General features: G+C 36.7%; 2 protein-coding genes across 3 annotated transcripts; one reads left to right on the top strand and one right to left on the bottom strand.

Annotated features, from left to right (window-relative positions):
- Window positions 1-1,068: 1,068 nt before the first annotated feature.
- Window positions 1,069-4,092, bottom strand: Vha26 (V-type proton ATPase subunit Vha26). Its single transcript, XM_077437099.1, has 5 exons — window positions 3,843-4,092; window positions 3,582-3,757; window positions 3,332-3,500; window positions 3,063-3,257; window positions 1,069-2,982 (listed from the first exon to the last, which is right to left on the bottom strand). The coding sequence occupies exons 1-5, from the start codon at window positions 3,873-3,875 to the stop codon at window positions 2,875-2,877; spliced, it is 681 nt and encodes a 226-aa protein (XP_077293225.1). The 5' UTR covers window positions 3,876-4,092; the 3' UTR covers window positions 1,069-2,874.
- Window positions 4,093-8,088: 3,996 nt separating this feature from the next.
- Rga (CCR4-NOT transcription complex subunit regena) lies at window positions 8,089-16,157 on the top strand. 2 transcript variants are annotated; one of them, XM_077435785.1, is made up of 7 exons: window positions 8,089-8,729; window positions 10,551-10,817; window positions 10,922-11,081; window positions 12,128-12,394; window positions 12,471-12,675; window positions 12,754-12,918; window positions 13,002-16,157. In XM_077435785.1, the coding sequence occupies exons 2-7, from the start codon at window positions 10,560-10,562 to the stop codon at window positions 13,210-13,212; spliced, it is 1,266 nt and encodes a 421-aa protein (XP_077291911.1). In that variant the 5' UTR covers window positions 8,089-8,729; window positions 10,551-10,559; the 3' UTR covers window positions 13,213-16,157. The 2 variants fall into 2 exon arrangements, with proteins under 2 accessions (XP_077291911.1, XP_077291912.1); XM_077435786.1 differs by having other exon boundaries at window positions 8,356-8,729; window positions 10,557-10,817.
- The last annotated feature ends 1,507 nt before the right edge of the window (window positions 16,158-17,664 follow it).

Here is a 17,664-nt window from a genome sequence, read left to right as displayed (position 1 = left end):
CTCCTTTACGTTTCACTTACGATTACAATTCAGGAAAAAGTTTACCTCTTATCCGATCGTTTTCATACTTTGCCATATTGCTCATTTTGGTCATCAATATAAGTAAATGGAGCCTCCGCCATTACGATAGAAATAAAATATCGTATAAGTGAAATCGTTGCTGCCGTCCCTGAATGTGATATTTTCCACCTTGGTGAGCGTAGATTATCGGATATTATTTTAACATATTTATCTGGTAACCTGCGCTCATCATTACTTTCTTAATTTGAATGTGATGTATGAATGGAATCTTAATCTACTCTCTTCCATTTGGGCCTCACAGTGATGTTTTGTATCTGTAGCTTGTTCTTATTTATTGGAACAGGCTGCAGGTGCAAGACATTTATGTATTTGTATTTTTTCTTATTTTAAATTTTAATTACTATAAAGTTTTTTATGATTGTGTTAAATGCTGCATTTTATTTTTTAAATTTTTTGTATCTTAATTTTTTGCTTTTGCTTTTTGTTGTATCTTTTAATTTTTAATTTTATTTTTTGTTTTCTCCCTCTCTTATTTTATTTTATTATTTTATCATGTAGGCCATTGTGGCGCATTAGGTTCTCCCTGTAATGCCACAATGGTCAAAAAACGTTAAATAAATAAATAAGAAGCATTTCAGGTCCGAAGATTTTTAATCTCGGTGACATTAATTTTATACATAGGTAGTAAAAAAAAAATATTGGTGTTTTTATTCAAAATTATAATTTTTTATTTGTGTTCATAAAATTGTGCTCACTTTTGAAGCGTGTGAATCGATATTTAAATTAAAAAGTATCAGTCGAATCTACCATCAAAATTTTATGTAGTATGACAAAGTGGTTCGAGTTTGCATCTCGTTTTAGATATAATAAATATTAAATTTGGTTATTTCGGTTAGTAACGGGTTTGTATCTCTGCGCTAGGATTCTGTAGCTACAGTTGGCGAAGCTTTCATTTTCGTCGATCAATACTTGACCACGAATTTGTTGTGCAATACACACAATGTACATATGTATGAGCTGTTTTTTTTTTTATTTTTTTTTAAATACGAATCATTTGCATATTATATATGCTTATAAGTTTACAACGTAAGTTGATGCTTTGGAATGCAACCTGGTCGAACACTGACAGCTTTAATTCCAAGCTCTTAATTCATTTCTCAGTAACATTTCATTCACCATGTCAATTCTGTCAATTTATTATCTGTTCAAAACATTTGCCAAAGTTTTGAGCAATTCTTCACATAATCCAGATTTGTCATCATCTTAAATTTATTTTTCTTAAATTTAGGGAATTTTTGAGTAGAAAATGCATGCAGACTGTTACCGACATCTACCAAACTGTGACCAACTGGTTTAAGGAACTGCCGGGAGAGATCTTCAAATTTATCTCACTGTCATAATGCTTAGATGTCAACGGAGAATATTTTGAAAAATAGTAAGACATTTTCATTGTAGAAACAACGATTTTGAGTTACAATAAATTATCGGTTTATCACAAAATGATACTTACAAAAGAACAACCCTGATATATTTGCAACATTGCCTACTTATGACTTAAAAAATCTCCATTGGCAATTTTATTTCTTATTGTTTTTTTATTATGAAAGAATTTCCAAATCTTTCAATTCATTGGTAGCTTAAAATCGCATTAATACAATTTAATTTGTATCTTTGGGTGAGGATAATATTTGTACTAATAATTATTAAATCATGTTACACAACCTTTATTTATTTTTCAAGATATATTGTAAGATAATATATAAACATTATCTAAAATATCACGTTTACAATCACATTTTGTATGTAGTTCCAACGATTAATCCACAGTTAAATCCAAATAAAACGATAAAATATTCATTTCAAGATTTTATTAATTTCTGAATTCTACATGTATTTACAACAAATTTAAACAAGATTATTCATACATACTTAATCTAAATAATTGAAGCCCAAACCGTTTAAGATCTAAGCGAAGCGAATTATGCAAGAATAACTGGTGAGCCATAACTTTTGCCATAAATAGATATGCCCATAATTTGAAATTTATATATTTTTAATTTACTATCACCAATGAAAGTGATGGAATGAAAAAGAAGACATCGTCTCACAGTCAGCAAAATAAGTGATCAAAACTATGTACGTTAATAAATAGAATATAATAATACATATACATATTGAGTGTGTGTCATGTATTTTGGTGTATGCAAGGCGAGGTGCTGCCGTCTTCCGTCCATTTCATCCACAATAGTGGTGAAGCAATAATTACTAAATCCACATACTCGTGCAATTACAACAAATTCGTAATGCACGTGCACGTCCTGGAAAACTTTTTCCCAACAGAAAATTATTATTTATCAATCGCATAAACATTCGCAATATACATTATGTATTTCCAACAGCTTTTAACAAATTTGAAGCACATCTATATTAAAATGTATTGTAAACATCCTACATTTTATAGGAATGTGTCTGAAAATATAATATGTGTACGATTTTTTTTTTCGAATATCTTCAAACCCAATTAGGCTTTAAATATTGCTACTCTACGTTAATTTCTATAATATTTTATGAATAACAGTGAATCCAATAAAAGATAACAATAAATTACACTCAGTGTCATAGAAATTATTGACATAAAATTAAGACAAAACTTATGTACAGTTAGATAAAACTAAATACAAATTCAAACACACAACTGCAGTTTGGCCTATTTCAACAATGAAAATATCTAACTTAAGAGTGCAAAGTAACAATGAAAAATATTTTTGATAAAATACAACACTCAACGAGAAACTTTTAATCTTTTAAATGTTAGGTAAAATAAAATAAAGATAAAAATAATACATTCAAAATTTAGTCGGTGAATTTACGGTTTGGATTACGTCCAAAGAGAGCCGAACGAACTTCCGGCACCAGTTGCTCTGCAACCATTTCCAAACGGGACTCCAAAGTGTTGGAAATCTGAAAAAGGCAACATCAAAATTGAATATATAAAATTAAAACATTAAAAAAATATACAATCAAATTTCCATTGTCCTCACCTTGATGCGACCCTTTGCCGCAAGCAACTCTACACCCCCGCAGCTGTCGGCTGGTAGATTTTGCTCAGGATCGATCGTGATGTTGACATCTCGATGCATGAGGCCTTTGTACTGATCTTTGGCTCTTCCCAGAATACCGCTAACCAAGCTGACATCCTGAGCGCGGGTTCGAATCAGCACATTCGTTTCCATCAACTGAAAGTCCCAACAGGGTCATTTTTACACGGCCTCAATACAAAACGAAAATCTATCGAATCGAAAGAAAATACCTGGAAGAGAGCTTGGACAATGAGAACGACGAGCAAATCGGAATACTGTTCAGGTTGAGAGGCGGCATTGGCCAATTTAGCTCGGGCACCGTCCAGCACGGATCGGACGTGTTCTTCTCGAACGCGCAACACTTTCAAGCGAGCCTGATTCAGCATGAACGAAGACTGACTGGAAATATACAAAAATGCCCCCAATAAGACAAGTGATGCGATAAAACCAAAAATGCAAAAAAAAAATCGAAAATATTACATCTTCTTTTGCAGCTCGACTTGCTTCTCCTTCTTCTCATAGTACTCCATGATCTTCAGTCGCTGCTGTTGGACGAGACGACCTTTTTCGATGTTGAACTCTTCCTCAGCCTTGGCGTCGATCTCCTCAGCCTTTTCGTTGGCTTCTTGTTCGATGAAAGCCATCATGTGCTTGATCTGAAAGGGTCATAAGTTTCAGTTAGCTGAAGGTGCATATGCAACGTTCCAGATATACTCTCATATGTTCAGTATGTAACGAGACCTGTTTCTGGACATCTGCATCGCTGAGCGCCATGTTTGATGTGGAATGGATAGAATCGAATGGATGAGAGAATGAAGGTTGCTGATTGAAGCAGGAGCGGTTGTAGAAGTCACTGGCCACTGATCACTGATCACTAATCAGTATCAGTAACGAGCGGTGAGTGGTCACGAGACGCCCTGCGCAGCGACTGCAGATCATATGATCTCCGATTATGACAACCCTGCTTAGCTAAAAACGCACATACACGACCATCGCCGATTCTTTTTTTTTTAGCTATTTAGCCCAATCTAACTCTATTTCAATCACTTTATTGTGAAAATCAAAGCTTATTAATTATTAATTTTGACTTATCATTAAAATTACAATTTATTGCTATTATATTTTTATTTACTTAACTTTGCACTTTTGGACTATTGAATGTCCAATAAACAAACGAAGTGCATTCAATTCAAACGCGCAGTAATGTATTTAGGAGAGGTTAACAGATTTGAAAATTAGAACGCTAGAATATTTGGATAATCAAGTGATAACACGAAATTCTACGACATATTACATGGGGGAAAGTAAATTTAATAGGAAGATTATTCGTGGCTATAGGATTTTTGCGAATAGTTTGGAAAGAGCTCCAGGCCTTCGTTCCGCATAGCAGTCTCTAAAAGTTATAATGCAACGATGGTCGGTAAGCTTTTGTCAAAAATGCATAAAATAGAAAGGGGTGAATCTAATTTTATCAAAGGACATTTATTATTGTATGTTAAATTGATTGAAATTCGCAAATCACTTTAGATAGAATATATTAATAGTTAACCATAATAAAATTACATAACCAATGAACTCTTAATATTTGAAATTTTAAAAATATTTATTTTTATATATTAGAAAGAATATAAGTTAAATGCTATAAAGTTGCGCCAGAGGTAAAATATTCAAAACAGAGGTTTATTTCCCATAAAAAAGCAAATTTTCCAAAATTACAGTATAAAAAAATTATCGGTTGGTAGGTAGGTATTATTTTAATAATTTTTTTTATTTATAAAAGCATATGTGTATGTAATTACTAGAGTACGGATAGCCAAAGCTGCCGCTCATTGTTCAATTGTTGTAAATGCTTTGTAAAAAAGGTTCGGTAAACCTTTAATAATGCATTTACAGCATTTGAACAATGAATGGCACCTTGGTTATCCGGGCTTTAGTAATTACCTACCCATTTTTGCAAATCTCTTTTAAAAATCAGAAACTGGTCATTTAAAATTATTATTTTTAACTCCAAATGTGTTATTATTCGGTCCTATTTCGTTATTGGAAATAGTTAATATTACAAAATTTCACAGTTTAAATTGTAGGAATCTCGTCGTCGTCATCGTCATCGAAACATTCGAGAATATTCCGCAACAACAAACTACATTCCCGAAACCCAGACGACATGCACCTGCAGTCGTTATATTAAACTCAGGCGGAACGCCCCTACCAGTCGAGTGGAACCAAAACGGTCGAAACACGCCGCCACCATTAAAATACATCGAGCGGAAAGGCGCCAAGCATTCCAGAAAATTCGACGCCTCGACGAAAACAAAATTCCTCTCGTACGCGTCAATAACCACTTCCATCAAGCATTCCAGAAAATTCGACGCCTCGACGAAAATAAAATTCCTTTCGTACGCGTCAATAACCACTTCCACCAAGCATTCCAGAAACCATATAAAAGGAGGTACAACCCAAACAACGACAGTCGACCCACAGCAGCAAGAGTCGACCCACAACAGCAAGCGTCGACACACAGCACCAGACCAGTCGACCCACAGCAGCAAGCGTCGACACACAGCAGCAGACCAGTCAACATACAGCTCCTGACCAGCCACCACTACACTACGCGGACTTGGAAGATCAACCAGCCGGACGAGCCAGCAACACACTGCCGTATCCAGAGACCTTCCGTACATAGCTGAATGCTGAGCCAGCGACACTCTACCATATCCAGAGACCGCTGAACGACATACTTTTGCCCACAAATACCATACCTTTGTACAACCATAGGCAAACAATAAAACTTTATAAAACTAGCACAACAGTGTTTCGTTAGGCCGGGATACGGTCAACACACATGTAACCCGCCTACATTGGTACTAATCCGACGTGATCTACGCAACCTTCTGATCATCCAACAGCGCTGTCAACACATCGCTACCCCGCCTACATTGGTGACCCCATCTTTGAACCACACAACAGTGTTTCGTTAGGCCGGGATACGGTCAACACATCGTACCCCGCCTACAAAATTATCGGTTAAATAATGAAATCGTGAATTAAGATAACAAAAATATATACATACTTATTGTGTTATGTTTTTGACCATTGTGGCGCTTTAGGAATTCCTGTTATGCCACAATGGTCTGTTTAGAATAAAATAAATATATGGTAATGACCGAATTTTATGTGTTCAATCAAAACTTAGATATTTGTATCGCAAATTGTGCAATTGTGCGAATTGGTCTCGTTTTCGAATAGCCATAATAGGAGTAATTTATTATCCCATGAAACTTGGTTGGAAATACCGGTAATTGAAATATGTGGTCTCTTTGAAAAGTTAGTTTTGTTCAAATACTAAAAACTTAAAAGTTTGGTTGACAAAAGTCGTGATATAAAAACTATAAAATTGTATGTACATATATTCAACGCAGAATGCAATTCATTGTGGATTACATGTGGCAGATGGGCCGCAAGTTTAATACGTTATTTTAATGCTGCGTACGCACCTAACCAACGAACGGCCTACAGGCCAACTTTTTAAACCAGTAGGATACAAAATATCGAAATAAAAATTAAGCTAAAATTAGATCATCGTTGATGTTTTGAATTACGGCGATACGCATTTACAACCAGAGAAATATTATAATTTCTCTGCTTACGAGCGAAAAAAATCTCGTTATTATTTTTTAAAAGTCGTCACGACATCCATTTTAGAGGGGGGGGGGGGTCGGGCGGTGCCCAAGGGCGCCGAGTATGTTGGGGCGCCACCATTGATGTATAATACACTAGATCCGCCGTCACGTCTTATACTGGTCTCCCTTTTGGCGCATGCAAAGTTTCTCTTAGTAGGTAGGTAGGTACCGCTGCGTCGTAGGGAAAAAGTTTTTAGTTTTTTTTTCCCAACTTCCCCGCTAGTTAAACCCCCCGCACCCCTCAGTTAGTGAAGACAAGATCTCCGACCAAAATCACACGTTAGGGCCCATCTATGTGTATTATACATCAATGGGCGTCATTCCATGCACCGAAGGCGCTTTAAGATTTAAAATTAGGGCACCAAAGACCCTGAAAATTTTTAGATTAGAGTACCAAAGGTGAAACTTGAATTGATTTTATGAAATTGAAACTTATCTCCGGTCTACAATGTCACAAAATAATTTGTCACAATTTTCTAGGAGCGCTTAGGAAAAATTGCCCGAGGGCGCCATAGGGTGTAAGGCCAGCACTGAATAGGCGTGTATTTAAGGTAAACGGACTACTAGTCATATGTGAACCAGTCACAGCTCCGGTCTAAGGGCGATTTCAGACTAGCGTATTTTTCTGCCGGTATATCGTCGTTTCGGCATACGCGCTTACACGCGCGCTACATTTTGCGCTTCAAAAAACCGGACTCGCGTACACGGGCTTATTCCAGCGTGTTCGCTCTGTGGCGGCTCACTTATACGACATGGTCGAGTTTGGTTGCCTTCCTGCGAGTGGGGACCAACCCGGCTGGGTTCGGAGAGCCGCTACTCACTCTGTCTTCAGCTGTCATATAATAAACACGTGCATTAACATGCCAGTCGTCTCATTCGTTCATCCTCCATATCTCCAACCGGTAGTGTTGATTTAGTATCAACATGGATAATACGAGCTTATAAGCGCGTCTACGCTCGTACGAGTTGCGCGTATGGAAAACGACGAGCCTATACGCGCCTACATGCACTTCAAAAAACGATATTATACGCGCGTATAAAACGCTAGTCTGAAACCACCCTAAAATGTCACAAAATAATTTGTCACAATTTTCTAGGGGCGCTTAGAAAAAATTGCCCGAGGGCACCATAGGGTGTAAGGCCGGCACTGAATAGGCGTGTATTTAAGGTAAACGGACTACTAGTCATATGTGAACCAGTCACAGGACAACCCGGTCGCTCTAGATCAGTCACACGTGATCACTCGTCACACCCGAAAATTGGTCACACCCAAAAATTAAAAATTGGTTGAATTTTTGGGTGTGACCAGTTTTAGTGTGACGGGTGATCACATGTGACCGATCTAGAGCGACCGGTTCACATTTGTCTAGTAATCACCGAACCGTATTTAAAGAGAGAAGTTCACCCGAAACGAAATAATCCGTTGTGTCTATTTTACCCGCAGATTATAGATACGAATCGAAAGAGATCGGTCGGTTCGTAGCGATTGAAATAAAAGTTGTAGAGCGGAGAAAGAGCGATTTGTAGCGTGGGGTTGGTAGTGTTGTCCCCCGCACATAAGATGGTCCGCTAGCAGAGGGTTTGTGGCCGCCACCATTAATTGTGGTCGACATCGACATCGACAGCACGCCTCGATCTTCGCCTTCGCTGTCAAGTCGCCTCTCGCCGCACCGTCGTCTGCGCCGTAGTCACCGTCGTCACCATCACTATCACCATCAGTGTCAGCGTCACCGTCACCGTCACCGTCACCGTCACGTTCGCTTCGGGCTTGGAGTGACGCGTTCGAAGTGTCTGTCCAGTGGTGTCTCATTCGAGGGAAGCCACCGACCGAAGCGGCGAGCGGAAGAGCGGAAGAGCGGAAGAGCGGGAAGGCGGGAGAGCCGGAGAGCGAGGGGTGGAGTCGCTGACACTGTCGCGGAATGCGACCGGCGGACACTCCAGCTCACACGTACGTCTCTCTTCCTCACTCCTCACTCCTCACTTCTCATTCCACTCCACTCCACTCCACTCCACGCCACTTCCTACTGTCACTTTGTTCTACTGCGACTGTCACCCTCCAAGCCATTGTCCCGCCACACTGACAGATGCCACCGACTTTTTACACCTGTCTAATACTACATACACATTCGCCTATAACCTATCTCAAACACTACTTTATACCTACATATCATATTTCGTTCGAAGCCCACATCTTTCAAAAGTCGACTCGCCAATTCGTTGTAGCAATTTTTTTTTTCATTTTTGCACAAAACGTCGAATCAGAACCGCGAACTTCAACATACCGAAAAGGAAGACTAATATGAATCTAAATCGATTCTCAATGGAAACATTTGAAAAGCGCCAAGAAAATGTTTGTAACAGTTAGTCGAGGTGCTCGAGAAGTTCGTTTGTATATTAAAATATATATATACATATATACAAGCCTTTTTTTTTTTTTTGTAAAAAAAGGTCTCACTCATCAAGTTTTTTATTGGAAAAGATTATTATATTATATGTAATATTCATTAGAAACATAAAAAATGCGTAGACAAAAAGCCTTGTATATTACATGGAAAAAAAAGCCTTGTATATATACATATATATATATATACGAAATTCAAAATGTATCAAATTTGCAGTCACATTCGTAAAATGCAGAGATCTGGAGCAATCACCTTTTTGAGTTGTTCTGCTCCAACATCTTACTTGCTGCAACTCCACTCAGTGCTCCGAATAGTTTTAATAGGAATCATATATATTTATTTAATTTATTAATTATTATTAAAAAATTATAAATCTTTATTAATAGGTTAACGTCAAGAATAGCGTGGCCTGGCATTTACATACACAAAACGTATGCAATTCGATATCATTTGGATCCACATAGTTGTTTTGGTGAATCATCAACGAATGCATTTGTATTCCATTGTGGAAGCGAACGAGACGGAAGCTAAAACGTCAATTCGGCACAAGTCGCGGATTATTTACGACATACTTGCAAGAATGCGTTTTTAAAAGCTAATTTCGTACCTCAACCAATGTTTGAAGTATTTCCTACGGTAATTACAAAGAATTACACAATATATGTAGGTACTTGCGTCAAATACCAGGCGACGCTATACTTGATATTTACCATTCAATATATATATCATGAAAATATATACATAGATACATATTACATATAAATAATATAACTACTGATAGATTGTCCCAAACTTCCATAGTAGCAAGAATATAGATGATAATTAAGTATATAATTTGATCACAATGGAATAAATACAATAAAAAAAAGGAGTGTACACATCTATTTGTACAAAACAACAATAAGTGAAAAAAGTATATAAAACAAAATATCAATTGTAAAAATACATACATATTGAATACAAATAATATAACTAAACTACATGCTGTGCCAGATGTCTAATTATTCCAGTATAATAAACCGTCAAATATTGAATTTATCATAAATTGAAAAATATTTAAAATAATACATTTATTTAATTTTTGAATTCTGAATGAAAACAAATTATCAGAGCAGTGGGGCACTACCGTGCTTTTGCTCCAGATCTCTGGTAAAATGTACAATGTGTATAATCGGTGCATATTAAAGTACAGGTCATGTTGTGGCACGTTTTTGTATTTTCAAAACAGCGTCGAAAGCAAAAACATTCGTGTTATCTCACGCGTTCGTATGTGTGTAATAAGAATTGCCTTATCTGTTTCGATTCGCATTGTATGATATGTAGATCTGGCGTTTTGCAAGTGATGTGTTAACTTGTGTTTTGTTTAGTTGCAGGTTATGGCAAACTTAAATTTCCAACAAGCCCCGCGCAGTTTAGGCGGCGGAGGTGTGGGCGTCGGGGGCCGAGCCGGAGGCAGTTCTGTGGGAGGAGCGGGATTCGGCGGCGGCGGGGGTGTGGTTGCGGCTCCACCCCCTGCCCTGCCGCCGCCACCCACCCAACTGCTTCCCACCGCCCGCACGGCCCTCTTCAACCAACGAACGTTCGCAGACCGAAGGCCGCTCGTGCCCTCTATGATGCCCTCCTCAAACCCAATGGTGAACTTCCTCTCATCCACATGATCTCGCCTCATTTGTGCACGTCTTTGTTTCAATTTATTGTGTGTATATAATTCCAATATGCGATTTCTTGCGATCATTAGGCAGTGAGAGGCGCATTGTCGGGATCGGTGATGGGACGAGCGAACGACGGCGACGGTGCACCACCTTTATTAGATCCTAGCGAGTTTCCATCACTCACGGCTAGAGGCCACGGAGAGCAACCCCCTCATCACGTACCACCTCCCGGCTCTAAACCTTACGGTAATTTCATATTCTACCAATAGTCATAGCACCAGCAGAATAGACTAGGGTTTAGCATATAATGCTCTGAACAAAGTTGTCTAGGGTTCAAATCTCACTGGTTTCAGCTGGCCAGACCTTGGATTTGTGACTCCAGGTCGATCATTTCCTATCAGAGTTTGTCAATTTATCTGATTTTCGTTGAAATTGGCAACCTTACCCATCTATCTAGAATTTCGCTGAATTTTTTAAAATGCTGCGAATTTACAAATTTGACCGTAAATGACTCTGTGGATGTTAACCCTTTGAGTGCTGACGTCTTTTCTGTTGAAAGCCGCTGAAAATTTCGTCAAAATTTCCAACTACAATTATTTAGAAATCCAATAGAAAGCAGGTATAAAATTGTAGCTAATCCAAACAAACCCTAAATAACTACCGCCGAGGATTTCGAGTTTTGTAAAGGTGTGTTTAGACTCTCTAATATATCTTGCAACAATATAAAATACACAAAAGAAGTCTATTAATGAATGTATTTTCCCAAAACTAGTTCCATCTTCTTCATTGTTGTTAAAATGTAACGCTCACAATCTAAATGCCAAGCCACAATCTAAAATACTCGGCTGTTAGGAGTTTATTTTTTACATCGGCGTATTTCAAAGTCATTCAAAGACATTGGCGTCAGCATTCATAGGGTTAATTGATATGTATTTAATATTTATAATACTAATAATACTTGTATCAAATGTTAGGCCTTCCTGGTATAAATTAAATATGAATATGTGAGGTTAGAATAAACGATACATATTCGAGAGTGCTTTGAAAATGTATGCGTTGAAATATTTCGTATATTCTGTATTGAAAACTAGTGTTTTTACCCGGCTTCGCTCGGTATTTGTAATATAAACAGCTTAAACATGACCAATTTCATAGTAAACATTTTATTAAATTTATTTGAATGGTTTTATTTTATTAAAATTTATTTGAATATTCAATTGTTCGATGACAATAGTTACATATGTAGTTAAGTCTCTTTCGAAATTATATATTAAAGATAATTTTATTTCCAGTCGGCATGGTCAAACAGCCAACGGCAGAACAAAATGAATTCACAATGTCATCGGAGGACTTTCCCGCGTTGCCCGGCACGAGCGGCGGAAGCAGTAATAGCGGTGGAGTCGGTGGAGTCGTGGGTTCGGGGATAGGCTCGACGACTTTGGAACCTTCGAGTAATGCGACCACAGTACCTCCCGCACCCGCGCCCATCATCCCACCTCCACCTCCTTCAGATCTATCGATCGATAAGAGCCGACAGGGAGTTCAAACATCGTCAGATGGTAAATTCGCCAGACAAATCTAAATTCATATACTAAATACGATGTGCGATTAAACGATTCGATGCAATGTTTTTAGGTAATGTAACGAATATACCGGCGTCGATGGTTCCTAATCAGTATGGAATAATTGGTTTGTTGACGTTTATCAGAGCGGCCGAGTCAGAACCCGAACTAGTCTCTCTAGCGCTCGGTCAGGACCTCACAACTTTAGGATTGAATTTAAATTCTCCCGACAACCTTTATCTAACTTTTGCGGGACCGTGGTCAGACGTGCCTTGCAGGTATTGTAACGTTTGAAAACGAAACGCTCGTATTTTCAGCGTGGTTTGTATTTTACAATTGTGTTTTTCGCACCGTAGGCCGCAAGATATCGACTATCACGTACCTCCGGAATACATGATAAACACGTCGATCAGAGAGAAACTCGCTCCCCTCAAGATGAACAGATATAAGGATGATCTATTATTTTACCTGTTTTATTGTTTCGTCGGTGATATACTTCAGGTGGCGGCAGCGGCCGAGTTGTGAGTATATATATACAATAGATTCGATTTAGGTGTGAGATTGTGTTTCGTACGGTTGTATTGTGTTACGTTTGAAATTTCAGATATAACCGAGAGTGGAGATACCACACGGAGGAGAAGGTGTGGATAACGCAAGCGCCGGGTTTAGTGACTTCAGAGAAGACGACGACGTACGAGCGAGGCACTTACTACTATTTTGACGCGCACAGTTGGCGAAAAGTCGCCAAAGAGTTTTATTTGGACTACACCAAGTTGGAAGGACGGCCGCAGTTGCCTCCGCATTTTCCTGCGTAGCCCCTTCTTCAACTCCGCCCGAGCCCTGGCTATTATATCATTGTGATACAGTTTTGTTTAAGTAATAAGGACAATTAATATTCATGCATCCGTGTGCCACTTCAGTAAGGATGAGTGTGTCGTAGGACTGTTTCACGCTGAGGCCCGTTTATCTCGCTGGTGTGCTGCGTCAGTGCACCCGTACACCAGGCTAAAGATCTCACCGACTCCCCTTTGCCGTTGGAGATGCTGTGAACAGTGTTACCGACTGTTAGCAACTTGGAACATCAACATTTTAACAAATTAAACAAATGTGATTTTTTCAAAACACTGTACTGTATTCTTTCGTCAAATGACAATATTATCTGTGTGTACATAAAGACTTTACTGTGGACTATTTTCAACATCCGTTAATATAAAATATATATATACATATACATATAATAGGTATTTTCGTTTCCGAACATACATACATGTATAATACATACAACGTAAGCTCTCAAACAGACAAACGCGTATACACTCTCTCGAGGAAACTTCTAGTTCTTATATAATATTTTGGATATGAAATATGTTCACTACAATGATTATGTATTATACATATATATACATATGTGTTTTATCACGGAAACATCCATCAAAAATGCACTTTTCGACACACCTTTTGGATCTTAAACTTTTGAGTGCGTTAATGGATAATATTGTGTATAATGTTAAATACAAAAATATATTTTTTTCAAATAAGTTAAAATTCTATTATTGCTCGCAATTTGAAACCGTTTCTCTCTTTTCGAATCGAATTGAACTGTTGTGTGAGAATATTACGAACTTGCGTATATTTAATGTTTAATAACCCGAATGGAAATTGTTCACTTGGAAATTAATTACATACAATGCAAATGGTTGTGTTAAATTGAAAATTAAAACATTCCTTAACTATATTGATTGTTTTGTGAGAGGAGTCGCATCACTTGAAATATACATACATAGTAAAATTACATACAATAATGTGTCGATGTCATCATTTTTTTTTTTCATCCACTGAGACTGTTTTCGAGGGAGACTAATCTTTATAAGCATTTATAATTTGATAGTATTATTTTTGTATGCATGTACATATTAAATGAAATGTGAATCATTCAATATAACCTATTTAATTTAATAATGTGTTCCATGTACTTAAATTCTTGTTTATTCAAAATTATCGTTGGCCGTTGTCTTTAATGCTATTATGTTATTCATGATTATTTTTCAAGTGAATAATAAAGTGATTTTAAAATTAAGTTTTTCGAAATTATATGACGATTTGCGAATCGATTACTAACACTAAAACCAAAATGTGTACGAAATTATGTAATACATATGTATGTACAGGCGTAGTATTTGTGATATTGAATGTGCAAATGTTTATATGTTCACTTTTTGTATGTTTATACACACGTCCATTTCTTTTGTATGAATCATTCAACATAGAGGTGAGTACGGTGGCTGTATAAGGTTGTTATAATGATACTGCATATGTAGATTGTTTTTTCTGAACGAGAGAGAAACTTTAAACGTGACGAATATTTTTTCAGATGGTAAATTTTGTAAATTGTTGAAAACATTCACAGTGACTAGACAGACGTGCTGAGACGTGCTTTGGTGTGGAAAATTAAGTCCTGGCTTGTTGAAAATTTCACTGCCCTTATAGAAAGCGGGCCCTAATAAATACGTATTGTCATTGCATACTTAGATTTGATATATTATCATAGATATGATAGCGCGGGGAACGGGTGAAGAGCACTTTACGTCATATTATACATACATATATACATAGTTTGATTCAACTCTACTGTTTATTCTGTTTTTGTCTAACTTACCTATCGGATTACGAACATCTCTTTTATTCCTTTACTTTGGTTTTTTTTTCGTCTTAACTTTGTTCGATCTATTTTGACATTTTCATTCAACTTTGACATCAATGATAAAGTGCTAACGAGGCAATCACCGAGACCCCAATTCCAAAATTTTAATGCAGTCGTTACCTCAACGAACGCTACACTTAAAATCCATAAATATAAATGCATAATATTAAAGTATATATTTTTATATTATTTCAATGTACAACTCTCTGAAATTATTATTTATATATTTAATTACATACACTTAAGAATGTGACGATGGTATTTGGCCCAATTATTATTTCACAAATGTATTATATCATCTCATCGAGGGACAGTGCCATTGTTGTTGATTTTGCATTGACGAATTTCATCGTTTGCTCATCAAAATTTTGTGGCACACACAAACATATATATGTATACGTATGTTTATATGTATGCGTATGTATATGCTTGTTAAATAGCGTTTACCTTAATTTGTATTAATTTATAACTGAGTTGACTTAATGAATTAGTGAGTATATACTATATATATATATATATGTTTACGAAGGGGTGTGAATGGTAAAAATTCCACACGTATGTTGTATGGAAGGGCCAAGCGGCTTCGGTATGTTCAATCATCTTCAATTCCACCACATTCTACCTGATAACATTGTGAATATTAAAAAAGAAAAATAAAAAACATTGAACATTGTCAAATTGTTATGTCGTTTTTTGTATAAAGAAAAATCACTGTAATATAAAATCGTATGAAGGTTGAGTTACTATTATTTTCTTTTGTTTGTTTTTTTTTTTTTCAAATTTTTTATTTAATTTCCGTATGTATAAATTGATTTCGAGTGCGAGCTAATTGTAAACGTTTAAAGACGAAGACGTGGATATTATGGACTGATTCATTCCGTGATACGTACATATATTGTCCTGACATTGCTCCACTGAACCGTTCATTCTTCATTACTTTTTTTTTTTTTGTTCTTATATACATATATATTTTTTAAATAGATCTGTAAGTAGAACTTCTGATATAGTTTACAATGATTAGAGAGCTAATCGAAATGTGCAGTTATTTAATAAACTGAAGTCAGGAAGCGTGTTGTTTTATTCCATCCATTGCCATGTTGAGACGAGAGTAGAGTTAGATTTAGAAATATGTGACGTGGTATGATAGGTAATGTAGTGTGTATAGGGGCGTTTACCCTGTGCGGTTGTGTGCAGGGGTTGCGAACCAGTTTCCGCGACCGCATCAACAGTTTGATTTGCTCTCCCATTGCGGCTGGACGTTTTCATCCCCTACATCCAACTCGCTTTAGATCCGATCACGTCCTGGTAACTCGTTTCACTTTTTATTCCATGTTTATACGTTTTTAGTGCGACGAAATTCAAGTTGAAACATTTCTTGCACGCGTTGCAAATTTCAAATTGAATTGTACGCATGGAAATATTATATACATATATACACTATCGAATTTTGACAAAGTGTCACCTGTCAAAAGCAAACAATGCCTAACTTTTCCGAAAACGATCTTGCTCTTTGGTACAAAAAAGAAAAGCTTTGATCTCTTTGTACGACGATGGCAATTTCGTATGCTTTGAAAGATTAAATTTCCTTCTCAATAATTGCCCACTCGTATTATAATCTTTTTTTTTCAGCCTTTGTTCAATGCTATGAACTTTTTTAATTCCACCTACACACATACATACATATTATATATACAGAGCGTAATTATAATACGTATTCTTTGACTTTGGTATTATTTATGTATATATTGCGATTTTTTCCTCTAGAGAGCTTTTATAAAAATTAACTACGGTTCGTTTGCTTTATATTTACATACTTACATTTAAAATTTGATCACGTAAAGCTGTTGAACGGTTATTTATTATACAATAAATCAAATTTATTTATATACTAGTATATTATATGGACTTTTTATATGTAATATATTATAAATATGACTTTTTTTTTCTTATCTTATCCGGGGATATAATAAAGGAAGGTACGCTTGCAGGATAAAACCCGGCCGAATTAGATAAAAATCTTCGTTTTTGCCGTTTTGAGCCGGAGTTATCTTAACCCTGGCCTAGTAGGGAGCGTCGCTTGCCACCCCTAAGGCTATTTAACTTAAATAATGTTCTCGGAAAACTTTTTTTTTGCTATTCTTCATATTTCGTAAGGAAAATATACGGCGGAAATGATAGTCGGAAAAACCCTATATAGGGAAATTTTTCACTCGCGCGTTGTGTAGGCTTGCCACATATGTATATAGTTTATGATGCAGTTTTACTTTTCTACATTAATTATTTTTAATGAAGATAATCATTTGTGCAGATATAGGTATGATATTTTCCGTGGGATTATGAAGGTCTCTTTAGTTGTAATAAATTTCCATTTTATTAGCGAATAGGCGTATACGTCCCTCGTATAAAGAGGCGTGCGGCGTATTATTAAGTCTAGGGGTGTTTTCGACCACGGTCATTCGTTCGAGGGCTGAAACGCGACTTTCCTCTCTTCCTCGTCGTGTTTGTCGACGGAAAAGCGTAGGAATAACATGTTGCCGTTGCGTGAGTGTCAACCATAATAGCCCCA

The sequence above is a fragment of the Arctopsyche grandis genome, chromosome 8 (genome assembly GCF_051622035.1).
Source record: "Arctopsyche grandis isolate Sample6627 chromosome 8, ASM5162203v2, whole genome shotgun sequence".
Lineage (NCBI taxonomy): Eukaryota > Metazoa > Arthropoda > Insecta > Trichoptera > Hydropsychidae > Arctopsyche > Arctopsyche grandis.
The sequence above is the reverse complement of the archived record's forward strand: the minus strand, read 5'-3'. Positions and strand labels throughout refer to the sequence as shown.